Source organism: Salmo salar, chromosome 01 (assembly GCF_965601325.2).
Source record: "Salmo salar chromosome 01, fSalSal1, whole genome shotgun sequence".
Classification (NCBI taxonomy): Eukaryota; Metazoa; Chordata; class Actinopteri; order Salmoniformes; family Salmonidae; genus Salmo; species Salmo salar.
The window spans coordinates 170537300-170555218 of record NC_138291.1 but is presented as its reverse complement, the minus strand read 5'-3'; the positions used below and the strand labels follow the sequence as shown (position 1 = coordinate 170555218).

The 17919-nt window shown below is 45.5% G+C and overlaps 1 protein-coding gene across 1 annotated transcript; it reads left to right on the top strand.

Moving 5' to 3' along the window:
• Positions 1 to 2508: 2508 nt before the first annotated feature.
• On the top strand, positions 2509 to 16712 carry lmo4la (LIM domain only 4-like a). The gene is given in 5 exon segments (NM_001139986.1): positions 2509 to 2877; positions 9430 to 9678; positions 14338 to 14434; positions 14858 to 15016; positions 15240 to 16712. Coding segments are annotated over 4 exon segments (507 nt in total). The 5' UTR covers positions 2509 to 2877; positions 9430 to 9436; the 3' UTR covers positions 15249 to 16712.
• The last annotated feature ends 1207 nt before the right edge of the window (positions 16713 to 17919 follow it).

The following is a 17919-nucleotide window of genomic DNA, read 5'->3' as shown; positions in this document are numbered from 1 at the left end:
TCTCTCTCTCTCATAACTCCACACAACATACGTTGGAAAAATCTTCACTGGTTGACAAGGAGGAGCGCTACATCATTCGTGAGGGACAACATGTTTACTGTAGACGTGTTTGATTGTGTGATTGAGCTAGTATAATATTTGACATGTTATATCTTGTCATTGGATTGCTGAATTAGGAGGAGCACTTGTGAGATCTCTATGACTTGCTTCGGCAACGTAAATATGTTTCCCATGCCAATAAAACCCCTTTGAATTCAATATATCCACAAGGTGTCGCCCAATACAAATGACTGACTCTCGACAGAGCTAAACCTGAGTTAGTTTATGAACTGGTAATTGGTCTGAAGAAATATGTTTGGATTAAGCTATGGAATGAAAATGTTAATAACTTTGCTCATCCTCCAGAGTCACCATAAAAATGTCCACAGATGTATTATCAGCACAATAAAACAAAAGGATCAATTGAGGGGAAATCATTTTAAACAAGAATAAGAACTCATCCATAGGCAAGTGAGTGTACAGTGTGTCACAATCATCATAGGGTACAGCATATTTGATTAAGGGACAGGCAACACAGCAGTTTAGGCCCATGGTCAATTGAAAGTCTGTGTGTAATTGCGCACTGTTATGTTTAAAATTGACAAAAGGCATATTGAGAATTGGATAAGTTCGCAAATGTGGTTAATAAGCCTATAAAAATAACACATAACCAAATAACCATTCGGACGCGCGGTCCCCAAGCTGGACTCTCACAGAAAGTAAACATTTGCTGTAGTTATTACTTGCCTCTGCAGGTGTTGTGATGTATGGCTGTGGCACGGGCTTTAGTTGGGCCAGGAGAAGGAGCAGGTATATAAATAACCATGTAATTAAAGGCGCTGACAGGGGTCCACACAGGACCCGCTATTCGTTCCAGTTGAATCCCACATTGTTCTTAGCAATGAGGTCCTACAAGCAGAGCCGGCTCTAACCTTTTGGGGGCCCAAAAAGCTAGAGATTTTTAGCAGTTTTAAAGCTAATATCCTGATTCTACACATTTTTCCATGACTTATGCCATGTTAAAATGATATCTGAGTGAGAGTGGCTAACAAAATGATGGGGGTCAGGGCATCCTGGAGGTCAGGGCCTCCTGGAGGTCAGGGCCCCCTGGAGGTCAGGGCCCCCTGGAGGTCAGGGCCCCCTGGGCACGTGCCCTTTAAGCCCAGATGGTAATGTGGCCATGATTACTGCACGTTTAGATAGCTGGCTAGACTGATTTACCAACCTAAAAAATGTAATTGAGTGACTGTCATAACTTAAGGAAAATTGCTGATGCACAACCAAATTGTAGTGACATGTAGGCTGACCATGCCTATATGTCACTACATGTCCTGTGCCAAAGTTCAGAGCACTACATGTGCAGCACGCACATGTTATGCCAAAATTCATCTCACTAACCAATAATGGGGGGTGCAATTCAAAGAGAATGCGGTGATTACCCATACACTCCATGCTGTAATTGTTAAATGATGCTGCTGTTTTGATTGTCGAGTGAAACTAGAGTTTACCACACATAAGTAATTGTCTCTTTCTCCCGGCCAGATGTTGTTCCTGATGTTGAGTGAGCTGCCCAGCATTTAGCACCACTGGCACTCACAATACCTCAATGTTGGCCTCCCGGTGCATTTTATTTTGTCACTACCTCACTCTCACTTCAATCGAAGCAGTTCTCTGTAGGCATGGGAAACAAAGTCAATTGTCCTCATTATTATTGGATTGTTCATCTGTGTCAAACAAAAAATTATCAATCAAATAAGAATAATATATATAGACACACACACACACACACACACACCACACACACACACACCACACCACACCACACCACACCACACACACACACACACACACACACACACACAATATATATATATATATATATATATATATATATATATGACTCGTGTTTTCTGCCTGGTAAATTAATAATATAGATATAATAACCTACAAAATGTGATATTATATTATATTCATTGCTATAGCTACTGCAAATAAACATCCCGTAAGTAAAACATTGCTTTAGGATAAGACCGCTGCTAATGACCAAAATGTGAATGTATTAATTGTAACTGTAGGCATACAGGCAAGGCTAGTACAGTGTAAGGCGTTTCATTAGTTAAGAAAGGGTCACTGTCCAGTTATGCCTGAGTCAGAGCAGTCCTAAAAGAAATTGGAACAGGACGTCTTCTGCCTTAGGGAGGTTGGGGGCTGGGTTAAGGATTAATGAATTGCTTTTTCAACATTGCTCAGCGGTGGTGATTATGGCCTATTTAAAACAGCCACAAATAGGCAAAAGTTCCTTAAACAGACATCCATCATTATGTCAAATGCCACACCCCCCTTGCTGTTCAATGGCTGCGGGGGCTGAACCTCGACGCGTCATAGGAGGAGTGATTTAAATGTGTATTCCCTCTTGGCTTTGAACTGGAGTAGCCGCCTTTCCTCTCACAAATAGTAGCGCTGTATGTCCATGAACAAGAACTAAGAACCAAATTCCTTTAGCCGAGCTGTGACTATCTGATATGAGAGAATTACTTCATCACCAAGTTTACTGTTTCAGCTGTCTATAGGAAATCCATGAAGTCGACCAACGCAGTATAAAATAAGGTTACAAGAAGAGGAAGATTTAGCCTAGACTACTTCTGGACTAGTTTGCAAGCTCTCCAATCGGAATATATAACAACCGTTTGAAGTTGTTACATCTTGAGAACTGCAACAATTTACCATTGCAAGCAGCAGTCCACGACTTGGTTGAAGTTGCGCACGTCTCGTGGTAGCGCGCACCACATCGTGATCATTTCCTCGCGGTTACTTCACATAAACTACCACGACGGCAAGGTGAGCACCGCAGCGCGTCACATTTTCCACACATTTGTTAATAGTCCTATATCGTTAAAAGTTTCAGCCTAGTAGATGTATTATTACACAGTAATGAACGGTAGGGTATTATTGCCAGAAAATGTTGGTCCCCTTTTCTGTCTGTCATGTTCGAACAATTATTGAGCGCAAGCTATTCGTCCGTGATTCTACATTTCCCTCTGACTATCCGGTGGTGAACATGACTTACTTTTACCCCTTATCATAGCACACATTTCTTAACCGTTCGTCCATGCTTTTGTTGTGGGGGGGGGGGGGGGGGGGGGTCTTCTCCGGTATCTTGACTGCATCTCTGCATCAAGGCAGCCCTGGTACAATGGGGAGTTGTGCGCCGGCCGTAGTGTTAATTAAAAGAGACCCGTTTTAATGAAACAGCGATGCGTGTAGTTATGGCCCCTGAGCGCATTATTAAAAGAGAAGGATATATTGCTAATCTGCCTTGGTGCCAAGCGGGCCTGACCATTGCTCACTGTACTATTTGTACTATTTATAGTGGCTGTTAATGGTGCAGTCAGGCTTATTTATTTTAATTACAAACGACTTCCCCTTGCTTGTGTGAGCGGGGTTATTTGTTCATTTAAACTGGGGGGGATGGGCGTTGGGCTTTGACAGGTTTTAATTAGTGTAGGTTTACCAAAGGCACAGGGAGCAATACTTCTCTACAAAGTGACTGGTGTAATGTGAAATTTGATCCGAGACACTTTGGTGAGATATGGGACTTGTTGATGCACATCAACAAGATAAAGAAACTATGCCCAAGCCTAAAAATGCCTAGTGGTCTTATAAAAACACAGTTTAGTATTCACCATATGTTGAACAAATAAGGTTATAAGGCTGCATTTACACAGGCAGCCCAATTCTGACTTTTGTCCCGCTAATTGGTCTTTTGGACAAATCAGATCAGCTCTTTTGCTTATAAATTGGGCAATAAATCTGAATTGGGCTGCCTGTGTAAACTCAGCCTATTAGGCCTATGCTATCTATGTAGGTTCCTATCCAAAAGAAGCGTAGCAATACAAGAAGACTAAATGATTGGGAGCTGACAATGTATTTATCACCAACAAGTGAGTATTTCAATGAAGAAGAGCCAAATGCAATTGGGTAATGGCGAGTGAACCATTATTTGCTCTGTCAACCCGAAACCACATGCAATCCATCAGTCTGTCCTCAGACAGCCAAGGTATTGTGTTCCTCCTCATTAGCCTCTGTTTTTAATGGTTATTTCATCAATCAGTCTATTACCAGAGCGGAACACAGCTGTCTCTCCTCCTCACTAACCTTTGTTTTGCCTGATCATTCATTTATCATTAAACGCAGCAGTGGAGACCGAGCTTATTACAAATCAGAGCCCACAGACTCTTATCGCTCAACAAGGACTCCAGTTTATCAATGGAAGGAGCGTAAGTAGTAGCCTAGTCAAGGACAGACTCGGGCGGACTCCAAAACTCATTTCAACAAAAATAACTCTTTCCGTCACCCCCTCTAAACTTTGCCCTCATTGTGTGCCACTCGTTCATCTATCTGGCTTGCATAGACTTTCCTAACCCCCTTTTCTCTTTGTTTTTAGAAAGCCAATATGCTCCTTTGCCAGGAGAAATGCCCTAGCTTGTTTTTAGCGATAGGCTTTGGTTACAAATCAGCGTTATGAAGATATGGCGTTCTCCAAAGTTCTGCAGGGTGTTGATAAGAAGGAACACTAAGTCCTTACGCCCTCCAAAATAGGTGGGTGTCTACTGTGTTCAGCGGGGGGATAAGCTTGTCTAAGTCCCGTTTAGGGTAATGTAATTGTTGGGGCTTGCTCTGCATTGAAATATCACTGGCTCCCCCTCCGATGCTCATGACATTCCCCAGGGCATGGCTCAGGTATTGTCTCAGAGTTTGCCGTGTGCTGCGAAAGATGATTAAATGTAGGATTTGCATTTTCATGAGATCAGTGAGTTTTTTTTGGTGAGGTTATTTTGGCTCGTCTTCGCTTACGGCTGAGGCTTCTGCAGGTGTGTGTCTGTGTGATTGCATTCGCTGTGCTGCCGCAACTTGTCGCAGGTACGGTGAGGAATGCAAAAAAAGTGAGAAGTATTTCTGCACCCATTTGAGACTTTCACATAGCTGCACTGCAGCAGTTCTTCTGAGACTTCAGTAGGAAGGCAAACAAACAGGGAAATAATCATTGATTTAAGGGTAGCCTCTTCTCCCCTTAGGTTGGACTTGGTCTGCCGTGGCTTTACGGTGCATGTTATGATCTGTTTGGAGTCAAGGGAGACTAACTGGTTCTACAGGAAAATTGCCAGATGGCCAGAAAAAGCATTGAGGCTTAGGACTTGTTGACATATTGTAATCAAGAGGAAATGTTTCCATACCATATAGACACTTTACCCAAGTCCTTCTTTTAAAAGAGAAAAACAGGGTATAGCTCATACTCAAGTGCATGTCTATGAGAGAGGAAGAGAAAGGGAGGTCACACTGGCGCCTCTGTTCCTAGATTTGACCAGAATTCCTCTTTTTATTTCACGAGGGTGGAGGCTCTTGTATTTCGGGGTATAGTAATTGATTTCACGCTGGTAATTCACTGCCCGAGGAGTCTGGCTCTGAACACAGGAAACGGACTGCAAAGCAGCAAGCAGAAGTGGGCCATGTAAGGTGTCTTGTGTTCCAAACTGTAAATTAACTAGACAAGCTGTGTATTCATCATACACAATGACCTCATTGCACTAATTGCATAATTGTTTATAGCTATATGCCGTTATGATAGTTGCAGAAGGTTCTGCCCCCCTGCCCAGTACTGTTAAATGTTTCCCTTACTGTTCCTTAGGTGGGATAATCCATCCCCTCAACTATGATGCCCCACATTGCCGGAACAAATCTGGCATCAAGTGTTTTCATTTCAATTTGATTTCAATTCCCCATCCTAGGATGCAGCTGTGGGACCCATTGCTAGGAGTAAGTTGGAAAACCATGTTGTTGCCCCCAGGTATTTTTTAAGTTTTTTTTTCTGGAGTTGCTGCCTCTGGTCTCCAGTTTGCCAGGGTTGCCTTTGACCCTGACTGTGAGACAGCACATTGCCAGCTGGCATTTGAAACCGACTGGTAAAGGCTGAAATGTGCCCCGGGATGGCCCCCCTCCAGGAAGGGGTCACACTGCCTTCCTGTGGCAACTTGGACCTCCCCAACCCCTGATTGACATCCCCAATCAGAGCAGCTCTGTGGATGACCTTTGAACTCCCCAGGGCATCTCTTGTCTGTTGCCTCTTGACCTCGGTGGAAGAACAGCTAGAGGAAATAACATGTGATAGAGTCCCAGATGGCAGGCAATCCCCCACATGCAGACGCCAAGCTCTCTTTCCCCCTCGTGCAATACCTTGGATTTAAGGCAACAGTATAAGCTTTCACCCTTTCTTCCACCAGCCTTGCCTGGTTCAGGGACTCTTTCAAATCCACAGAGAAATTGACAGCAGCCTTTTTAAAAGGGGCTTGTGGAAACAGCCTAGTGTAACGGTCATCAATCAAACGGAGAAATGTCTTGTGCCGATATTCACGATCGGATTGATATTGTGTGTCTGTGTGTCTGTGTGTGTCTGTCTGTGTGCATGTACTGCACGTACTGATAAGCCTGTGATAAGTCAAGTGCTGACCTATGTCAAGAATGTATAAAAAATATCTCACCTGTCCAAATGCCAATAGATGGGTTGGTTACAACAGCTACGTGCATCTATTGAACTAGATACTGTAGAGTAGCACTGTGGAAAAAGCTTTACCGCCAGGGTTTGGTCCCGCAGCTCTTTGTCGTGTTCCTCTGTATGGGTCCTGAGGTGCAGGGTTGGTGCCCCATGTGAAGGCACTTTGTTGGGGTCAGTCCAGCATCGCCCTGGGCCTCTCTTATGGAGCTCAGCTCTCCTTGATTGGAGCCAGGTGTCCAAAGCCGAGAGTGCATAACTGTGGTGGACCAGCGGCGGACTGAAATGTCTTGTGGGAAGGGCACTCGTAAAGCAAAACATGCCCTCATTTAAATTAGAAGCACTGGAGGACAAATTAGGACGCTGTTGTTAATTTGGAAAATGAAATCCGTCGCTGCAATTATTTAGTGTTGTTGTTGGCCATAATTATGAATCATGAAGCCGGTGAAAAGCAATGGCTGACTCATTGCTGAGTTGCACGCTGGTATGGTTCTTGTTAGTGTGATTTGAAAGCAATATTATCCCCAGCTGTGCATGAAATCAGTTCAGTTTTGAAACGTAAAAGTGGGAAGTTCTGATATACAGTAGAAATGAACCGATAACAGCACACTTGGAATGTGGAGACATCATGTAGATTACCATTGGTTGTCTGGTGTCTCAAAGGATATGGGACTCCATATGTCTTCTCCATTACACCACGAGAAGGTTTATATACTGGTATAGCAGAGTGTCAACTCTGTAACCCTAACCAAAGTTTTTGCATAATTTGTAATCACTCAAAAAACCTCTGTCGACTAGTCTACTCACCCAGTGCAACCCAACAACATTATTCAATGAGCAGGACTCTGCAACATCAAAGACCTCTCTTCTGAGACACATTATCAAGTTGCAATGAGAGGTTATATTTGCAGCCGGCTCAAAGACAGTGCGGCTTTGTTTAGTAAGAAGAGGTTTGTGTGGAAGTTGTCGTGGGACAGCTGCTTTCCAGGGTGCCAGTCGCCTCAGAGGCGCATATTTTTCAGGAAACTGTACCCCCCCCTTCCGCCATATCCCTTAAATGAATAGGCCTAAGCTCTCTTTGCCAACAAGTACCAGAGCCAACCGATTGGTTGCCGTGCCAAAACTCACATTTGGGAATCCGAGGCCTCGCTCTTTCCTGTCTGTGGGGCTTCTCTCTCCTCGTCACCCAAGTTCCAGGTGGGTGTACAGTACAGTTTGGACATTCCAGGTGGGTGTACAGTACAGTTTGGACATTCCAGGTGGGTGTACAGTACAGTTTGGACATTCCAGGTGGGTGTACAGTACAGTTTGGACATTCCAGGTGGGTGTACAATACAGTTTGGACATTCCAGGTGGGTGTACAGTACAGTTTGGACATTCCAGGTGGGTGTACAGTACAGTTTGGACATTCCAGGTGGGTGTACAATACAGTTTGGACATTCCAGGTGGGTGTACAGTACAGTTTGGACATTCCAGGTGGGTGTACAGTACAGTTTGGACATTCCAGGTGGATATACAGTCCGGACGTCGGTTAAAGGTGGACCATGGGCCAAAACCGGCCCACAAGTATTTTGTTTGACCCCCCTCAAAGTCATAATATTAGTTTTTGGGGGGGGGGGGGGGTGTTAGTTTTTGTCCAAAAAAATACTAAAATCACCAGCAAGACGTATGTGATCGTGTCACAATTTAATTAAGGTATTATATTATGTTATTTTCAAATACAATCTCTTTTTGGGCTTGGTTGTGGTTCATTTACAGTGTACAAATTATTATAATTACGTTTCGGTCCCCCGACCATCTGCTCTGAATCTAGTTACCTACCCCTGGTGTGTACAGTATGGTACGTTCCAGGTGGGTGTACAGTATGGTACGTTCCAGTATGGTACGTTCTAGTTGGGTGTACAGTATGGTACGTTCCAGTATGGTACGTTCCAGGTGGGTGTACAGTATGGTACGTTCCAGGTGGGTGTACAGTATGGTACGTTCCAGGTGGGTGTACAGTATGGTACGTTCCAGGTGGGTGTACAGTATGGTATGTTCCAGTATGGTACGTTCCAGGTGGGTACAGTATGGTACGTTCCAGGTGGTTGTACAGTATGGTACGTTCCAGGTGGGTACAGTATGGTACGTTCCAGTATGGTACGTTCCAGGTGGGTGTACAGTATGGTACGTTCCAGGTGGGTGTACAGTATGGTACGTTCCAGGTGGTTGTACAGTATGGTACGTTCCAGGTGGGTGTACAGTATGGTACGTTCCAGGTGGGTACAGTATGGTACGTTCCAGGTGGGTGTACAGTATGGTACGTTCCAGGTGGGTGTACAGTATGGTACGTTCCAGGTGGTGTGTACAGTATGGTACGTTCCAGGTGGGTGTACAGTATGGTACGTTCCAGGTGGGTGTACAGTATGGTACGTTCCAGGTGGGTGTACAGTATGGTACGTTCCAGGTGGGTGTACAGTATGGTACGTTCCAGGTGGGTGTACAGTATGGTACGTTCCAGGTGGGTGTACAGTATGGTATGGCACAGATGTATTTAGGGTAACCATGATAACGTGGAAGACGGGGAGGAAGCTTGATTTCCTGAATGTTCCGTGGGTTTCCGGAATAGAATGTAGAAGCTGTGGTAAACATCAACCAAATACCCTAAATTGAAAGAAAGCTTGTTAATAAAAGTGTCAGTGGTGTTATTTCCTGGACTGTTAATGTCTTTAAAACAGAAATATCATTCCATCTGTCCATGTTTTAAGCTCAAACATTCTCGTACTGCTGAATAGACACTTTTCCATTCGCCCAGCCTTGTTGTTATCATCCTTACTCAAGGCGACATTATATCTTCTCTCCAGGCCAACCATGGTGAACAGCCGGGTGGAGGCATCAGCCGTGGCGGTGACGGGGGGCGGCGGTGGCTCGGCAGGCAGGTCATGCGCGGGCTGTGGTGGGCGCATCGCCGACCGCTTCCTGCTCTTCTCCATGGAGCGCTACTGGCACACGCGCTGCCTCAAGTGCTCCTGCTGCCACGCCCAGCTGGGCGAGATTGGCACCACCTGCTACAGCAAAGGTGGCATGATCCTCTGCAAGAACGACTACATCAGGTGAGCTTCAGGGAAGGAAGCGTTGAAATCAGAAAGGACACTGGGTGGGGGGGTGGATGCAGCATGATAATGGTCCTCCTCACCTTCTTGTAGGCAGGTGTAGCGTCTGCCTCCATATTGGTCATGCAGATGGAGGAAAAAGATTTGATTGGAAACTACCATACTAGAGTGACATAGGGGTGGGGAAAGGGGAATTACATGGGGAAATGATTTGCCTATGTTATATAGTCTGAAATTACCATAGGTTGTAAGCTAACGGTCTCTCAAATGTTTTAGGTAACATCAACCATTTTGGACCAAGGCTATGTTGACAAAGTGGAAATTAAAGTGTTTTAAATGTTCAACACAGCCCAGGTCAAAAATGGTTGAAGATAGCTAAAACAGCTGAGAGATGGTTAGCCTACAACCTAAAGTCAATTTTAGTGAGCTTCTCCTTCAATAACGAGTTAATAGTGAAAGTGCAACGGAAATCCACTTTCCACAACTGATCCCGCCTGATGGGTCTGTTAATGCTAGGCCAGACAAGCACAGACAGCTCTGAAAGCAGTTGGAGAAGTGGAGGAATTTGTCAAGTCTTTTTTCTCTCTTTTTGTTTGTTCTACGCACGCATAAAGGAACCAGGTGTTTGGGTGTGAATGCGGTCAGGTAGGGTGTGGCAGGACATCAGAGACTGGAGGGTGTTATGAAAGAGGTATATGCTCACAGCAGGGTAGGGTGGGGCAGGACATCAGAGACTGGAGGGTGTTATGAAAGAGGTATATGCTCACAGCAGGGTAGGGTGTGGTAGGATATCAGAGGACCTGGAGGGTGTTATGAAAGAGGTATATGCTCACAGCAGGGTTGGGTGTGGCAGGACATCAGAGACTGGAGGGTGTTATGAAAGAGGTATATGCTCACAGCAGGGTAGGGTGTGGCAGGATATCAGAGACTGGGGGGTGTTATGAAAGAGGTATATGCTCACAGCAGGGTTGGGTGTGGCAGGACATCAGAGACTGGAGGGTGTTATGAAAGAGGTATATGCTCACAGCAGGGTAGGGTGTGGCAGGATATCAGAGACTGGGGGGTGTTATGAAAGAGGTATATGCTCACAGCAGGGTTGGGTGTGGCAGGACATCAGAGACTGGAGGGTGTTATGAAAGAGGTATATGCTCACAGCAGGGTAGGGTTTGGTAGGATATCAGAGACTGGAGGGTGTTATGAAAGAGGTATATGCTCACAGCAGGGTAGGGTGTGGCAGGACATCAGAGACTGGAGGGTGTTATGAAAGAGGTATATGCTCACAGCAGGGTAGGGTGGGGCAGGACATCAGAGACTGGAGGGTGTTATGAAAGAGGTATATGCTCACAGCAGGGTTGGGTGTGGCAGGACATCAGAGACTGGAGGGTGTTATGAAAGAGGTATATGCTCACAGCAGGGTAGGGTGTGGTAGGATATCAGAGACTGGAGGGTGTTATGAAAGAGGTATATGCTCACAGCAGGGTTGGGTGTGGCAGGACATCAGAGACTGGAGGGTGTTATGAAAGAGGTATATGCTCACAGCAGGGTAGGGTGTGGTAGGATATCAGAGACTGGGGGGTGTTATGAAAGAGGTATATGCTCACAGCAGGGTTGGGTGTGGCAGGACATCAGAGACTGGAGGGTGTTATGAAAGAGGTATATGCTCACAGCAGGGTAGGGTGTGGCAGGACATCAGAGACTGGAGGGTGTTATGAAAGAGGTATATGCTCACAGCAGGGTAGGGTGGGGCAGGACATCAGAGACTGGAGGGTGTTATGAAAGAGGTATATGCTCACAGCAGGGTAGGGTGTGGTAGGATATCAGAGACTGGAGGGTGTTATGAAAGAGGTATATGCTCACAGCAGGGTAGGGTGGGGCAGGACATCAGAGACTGGAGGGTGTTATGAAAGAGGTATATGCTCACAGCAGGGTAGGATGTTATGAAAGAGGTATATGCTCACAGCAGGGTAGGAAGGCAGGACATCAGAGACTGGAGGGTGTTATGAAAGAGGTATATGCTCACAGCAGGGTAGGGTAGGGGGCTGGGGGAACAAGGAGATTCTGAAAGCTACTCTATCCTCTCAAGACATGACCAACTCTGTATTTCACTACTTTTTGCACATTTTAATGACAAAACCTAAGAAGTTGCGTAAGGTGAGGGGAAACCAGGAAAAGACTGCACATTAGCCAATTCCATCACCACAGCATTGCTCCTACACTGTTTGTCTTAATAATGTCTTGTCCAGTCTGGACTATGTGTGAGAGAGAGAGAGCAAGAGGCTGGCTGGTCCAACACAGACTGGGATTGTGTGTGTGCCTGTGTTGGCACTTCTCAGGCCCCGGTGCTCTCCAGGGCAAACACTGGGGCAGATCCGGTGTAGTCTGGAAACCCACACAGCCCAAGAGCGCCGGCACGAAGGGAGGCCTGCTGGGTAGAGCAGAGACACTGGGCACTGTACATCAGCCCAGTAAGAATACAGAGGATTTAAAGCCACTCCCTCCAGAATAAATAGCACACTTCTACTTCCCTACAATGTGATCTACCGAAAGATGTATGGTTGCAAAATTGAATGTAGGCCTACTAGCTATGTATTGCTTAAAAATCACCTTGACGCCTGTGCCAATAATAACTCCTCATTACAATGCTTGCAGCCAACATGAATAAATGGGAATTGCACAAGAAAAATATAAAGGTGTTTTTGCCCTAAAAAGTGCTCTGTTAATTAATCAGCAATATGGAATGACACCGTTCATATTTTTTAAGGGGTATATGGTACTTGTGCACTGCTGCTTAACGATGGTCTAACATAGTGCAGCACCTTGTGTCCATGTACGCTCAAGGTCCATCCTCGCAGATATTTCTAATGCAGAACGGGATGCAGTACGGAAGCTTATCAAATGTATAATACAGTTAGTGGAAAAGGGCAAGGCTCTCATTGCCGAGTGGCGCTGTGCCGCTGAGGTCCGATAAAGGCGGAGAGGGAGAGGGGGGAGGGGAGGGAGAGAGGGGAGGGAGAGAGAGAGTGGAGGGAGAGAGAGAGAGTGGAGGGAGAGAGAGAGTGGAGGGAGGGAGAGAGGGGAGGGAGAGAGAGAGTGGAGGGAGAGAGAGAGAGTGGAGGGAGAGAGAGAGTGGAGGGAGAGAGAGAGTGGAGGGAGAGGGAGAGAGGGGAGGGAAAGAGAGAGGGGAGGGAGAGAGAGGGGGAGAGGGGAGAGAGAAGGGAGGGGGGGAGAGAGAGAGGGGAGAGAGAGGGGAGAGGGAGAGAGAGGGGAGGGAAAGAGAGAGGGGAGGGAAAGAGAGAGGAGAGGAAAAGAGAGGGGAGAGAGAGAGGGGGGAGGGAGAGAGAGAGGGGGAAAGAGAGAGAGGGGAGGGAAAGAGGGGGAAAGAGTGAGGGGAGGGGAGGGAGGGAGAGAGGGGAGGGGAAAGAGAGAGAGGGGAGGGAGGGGAGAGAGAGGGGGAGGGAGAGAGGAGAGAGAGGGGAGGGAGGGAGAGAGAGGGGAGGGAGAGAGAGAGGAGAGAGAGGGGAGGGAGAGAGAGGGGAGGAGGGAGAGAGGGGAGGGAGAGAGAGAGGGAGTCTTAATTAGGGAGAACAGGGTTCCTCTCGGGCGCTCGCTTATTAAATTACTGTTTGGATTAAGATCAAAAATTCATTACAGTGTGCAGTCAGAGCTGGGACACTGATAGGGAACCGGAGGGGGGGGGGTATAGCAGCCAAACCAGTCTGGTAGGTGTCACAAGGAGGGGGTGTAATAAAGGTGAGAGCGGTTGAGAGGCTTTCTATTAAGACTGAACAGTTGAACTGTTTACACACTAGGCTCTCTGAGGGATGGGCTAATGTGATCTGGGTAGTCTACTAAATGTGGTGTGGAAGTTTCACAAAATGGACTTACCTGGTCACGCTCTAACAATGAGGTTAACTGTTCGACATCAGCATCGCAATGTCTGCTTCACCAAAAGGCCTGTAGTGGACCATAGTCTTTGTCTTACGCTTCACACCAAACAATGACATCACCAGCATCTACAGAAGGTATTCCGTGACTTGTGGAGAAAAAGCCCTTCATCAGGGTTCTTCACCAGTATCAGCTGTAACATATTTCCTGGCTCTCCCAGTAGCCTGCCATGGACTTCATCTGCAGCTCAAACCCCACATGGAATCTGTGGCCGCCGGCTGAGCACTCATAAGACCTGAGTCACATGTCTCAGCACCACCACCAACACTATTCAATGCTGCATCCCTCCAATTCAGTCCTGCTGGAACACGTGTCAAACTCATTCCATTGAGGGCTGAGTGTCAGCGGGTTTTCACTCCCCTCACCTGGTTGTCTTAAGTCTTAACTGAAAGGAAAAACAGGAAAAACCTGCAGACACTAGGCCCTCCATGGAATGAGTTTGACAGCCCTGTGTTAGAATCTAGACCTATACTTTACTTTATTTATGACTTCAACCACTGGTCTGGGACGTATTTCCTTTTATTGCTCGAGATATTTCTATTTAGGATTGGAAAAGGGTGAGCTGATTCAGAATCAGATATAAGAAGTGTGGTGCTGAACAACAGCATTGCTTTCATTGTGAAAAGGAGGTGTTACTTGGCCAGAGGGGTAATGTGTTGAAGTGTTTGTGGTGTGAGTGGTTGCAGTGGTGTGACATGGGTTGTTCATCCACAGGCTGTTCGGGCACAGCGGGGCATGCAGCGCTTGTGGTCAGTCCATCCCTGCCAGTGAGATGGTGATGCGGGCACAGGGCAATGTGTACCACCTCAAGGTAAGAGGAACTTCAGCCTAAAAGTAAAGACTCATTCCACTGGGCAAAAACTGGTTGAATCAACATTGTTTCCACTTCATAACAACAACAACAAAATGTATGTGATGACGTTGAGTCAACGTGGAAAACTGATTGGATTTGCAAAAAGTCATCAACGTAAGGGAATTTTATCATTTTTTCACCCAACTTTTAACCTAAATCCAATGATGGGGGATTTTTTGGGGTTTAATTCACGTTAGTTGACAACTCAACCAAATGTAAATGAAAACTAGTCGTTGAACTGACGTCTGTGCCCAGTGGGATGCCAACAGAAGCCACATACATTTTATTGAGGCCCTTTATAACACAGTGATATGACTCAGCGATAAACCCATGTTTCTGTTGCTCTTTCTTAAAGTTCCTTATGTCCCTCGCTTTCTGCAGTGTTTCACCTGTGCCACCTGTAGAAACCGGCTGGTGCCGGGCGACCGCTTCCACTATGTCAATGGCACCATCTTCTGTGAGCACGACCGGCCAGGGGGCGCCCTGCTCAGCAGTCACCTGACCTCGCTGCAGGGGAACGGCATGATGCCCGACCAGAAGGTGAAGGGATGGGTTCTGATAGAGCCACACAGCCCTTGGTTGATAGTCCAATCCATGTGATTGAATTAATGAATGTGCATTCTGACGTCTCCAAGAGTGCTTTTTTAGAAATGCTGTTCAAAGTGGTGTTGGACTGTGGTCTTCTTGCTGTCTTTGTTCTTGCAGTCTTGTATTTATGCATAATCAATGTGTACCAATAATCACCTCTTTCTCCTGATCTCAGGTCTGCTGAAGAAGAATGGGCTACAAAGCAACATGTGCCTTCTCCTCCCACGCCTCCTCCATCTGCTCTTCTTCATTTTCCACCAATAACTTTGTCCTGCACCATCCATCCCATCGTTCAGATATTCCCATATCCGTACTCCGGATACTGCTGCCAGTGTCCATTATCTTTCCCAGTAACACGGCATTTCCCCCAAAATAATGTTTATTCTGGTCATAGAGAATCATGTTCTCAACCTTGACATAATTGAAGTCTCCTGCTTCAAGGGGAAGATGCGGAGGAGGGAAAGACTGTTGATGATGGAAGAGGATGATTTATACTGTCAAACCAGTGTCTGTTTTCGGTAAGTCCATTGGTGACTGACTTGCATAAGACTGACTTGTAATGCCCTGAGAGGACTATGGCATTTCCAGTGATGGACCATCCTTGATGTAGCACCTTTCCCTAGCCAGCACATAAAACTACAGGGAGAGGAAGATGCCACAGACCAATAAATATAAACTGGTTCTCGTCCGGAGCTGTTTCAACCAAGCTACAGTTTAATGACTCCCAAAACACGAAGAGTGTGTTCAAAACAAGATCGCCACATGAATACACAGACACACACTCTCTGAGCTCAGACTCTAGGCCCTTTCATGTGTCGGATTGAGGGAAACAGGAAATTCTTTGGTTGTAGTGCTATGCGACCATAGCTTTTGCCCCCTGGACGTTCCTGAACTCTCATTCCTGAACTCTCATTGGCTCACTCGAACTGTCGAGTTGGGCCGAACGAGGAATGATCAAATACACCTGCCTGGATGTCTTGTCTACTTTCAAAAATATACTCTCTGTGTACTAAATGAAGAATGCCTGTAGAATATTCATCAAAACATACCTTTTAGTCCCATGATTATTTTCTACTGCAAGTGGTTGCCTTGTGTTTCTCGATTGTCTTTGATATTTAGTTATGTTTTCAGGTGAAGATGGTTCCTGGGGTTAGTAAATGTACTCCTGTTTATGGGAACATACAAATATGCATTTGTAATTGTTGTTTAAAAAATGTGGCCGGTGAGAATTGTTATTCCAACATGACTTTGCAGCAGTGCTCTATACGTCTTAAATGTATTGTTGTTGTGTGGTGGTTGAAGAGGACAAGGTCAAAGTTTAACTGGTCCACATATAACCAGGGTCGTGTTGAGTAGGGCTCACTGTAGATAGAAAACAAAAATAAGTGTTTGTTATTGGAGAGGCCATGTAGTCCCTCGCTGTTTCAGGCTGTTTTCTTCCGTTTGGTACCTAATGAACACGACCCAGGTTGAGGGAAGACGGGAGCGGCATAGGGATGGAGAGAAGTAATAACTGTACATATCTTTTCTAGTGCTATTATTGTATTGTGGTCTATGGTTGAATTGAGTCTTTGTGTGGCCTAAAACATCTATATGGAGAAAAAAAGTACTTTCTAAATAACTATAATAATCATAATATTGCCAGTCACCTGTGTCGTGTCTGTAATGAGTGTTTGGATAATATTTACCTGCCGTTTGTGTGTGCGCGTGTGTAGCGAGGTGTGACAAATAGCGCTTTCACACCGAAAGGTAAAGCTCCCGGACTCAGACAAACATGGCCGATTACCCTCAGGAATGGAATTTCAAAGGCTTGAGCTGGGGCCATTACAGAAGCAATTAAAGTGGGATACGCTGGAGGCCCAGGCTTTAGCTGAAGTCCTGTGCCGGAGTCTAATGAGGCCTAATCTGGTGAGCTGGCCTAATTAAAGGGAGGGACCCCTTTCCTGTGGGTGCTGAGTAGAGCAGTCCAGCTGTTGACTTTACAGGGCTCACAATGCAACAACAAACTGAAAGAAATAAGCCAACCCTTTTTCTCTTACCTTTAACTCCATATAACTTTTCTTTCTTCACTGCGTATGAATTTGACATTTTCACTCCTTTGTTGAGTTCTTTACTTGGAAATTAGGGTATAGGGCCTCTACATATAGTACTGAAGGGCATGTCAGAATTGTTTTTTGGCATGAAAACACCCCCTCAGATCTTGTTTATTTAATTAGATAATTAAATTTCCATCTTATAGGTACCTTTGGCCTAGAAATCACAGTCAGCTTTTATGATCTTCTTTTATTTCTTATTCCGTGACTTTTCTACAGAGAGAAATTAAAACCAAGCATGCAATAGGCCTACAAAGAAGACAGAAAAAAACCACTGAAGTAGCCAGCTGTGACTTTTCAAATGAATGTTCCCAGAGAAAACTCTACCATAAGCATTGTGCTGTGTGTCGGTGCCTCAGCAGTTACTCTTTTAGGGTTAGCCAATTAGGTTCACACTCAAAATAACAATGGCCGGATTTCACAGCATTTCTTTGGTAATGATGTAGAATGGTTTTAAAGGATGAACACATTCCTCGGGTTCTTCAAACATAATCCAAACCTGAGCATGAGTTTCAAATCTTTAAAAAAAAAAACCCGTTTTTGTCAAGGTATTTTTGGCATTCTTCAGTTTGTTTCTAATTGGACTCCCATACTTCCATAGACACAAGTGGAGTTCAATCATAATAACCAGAATAAACCTGATCTGAAAGAACTACGTAAGGGAAAGCAATATACCCAATATATATAAGAACACCTACAGAAGCACCTATCTGACATATTGTAGAACCTGTTATTGCATTGGAGGTACCTATCCAGTCATTT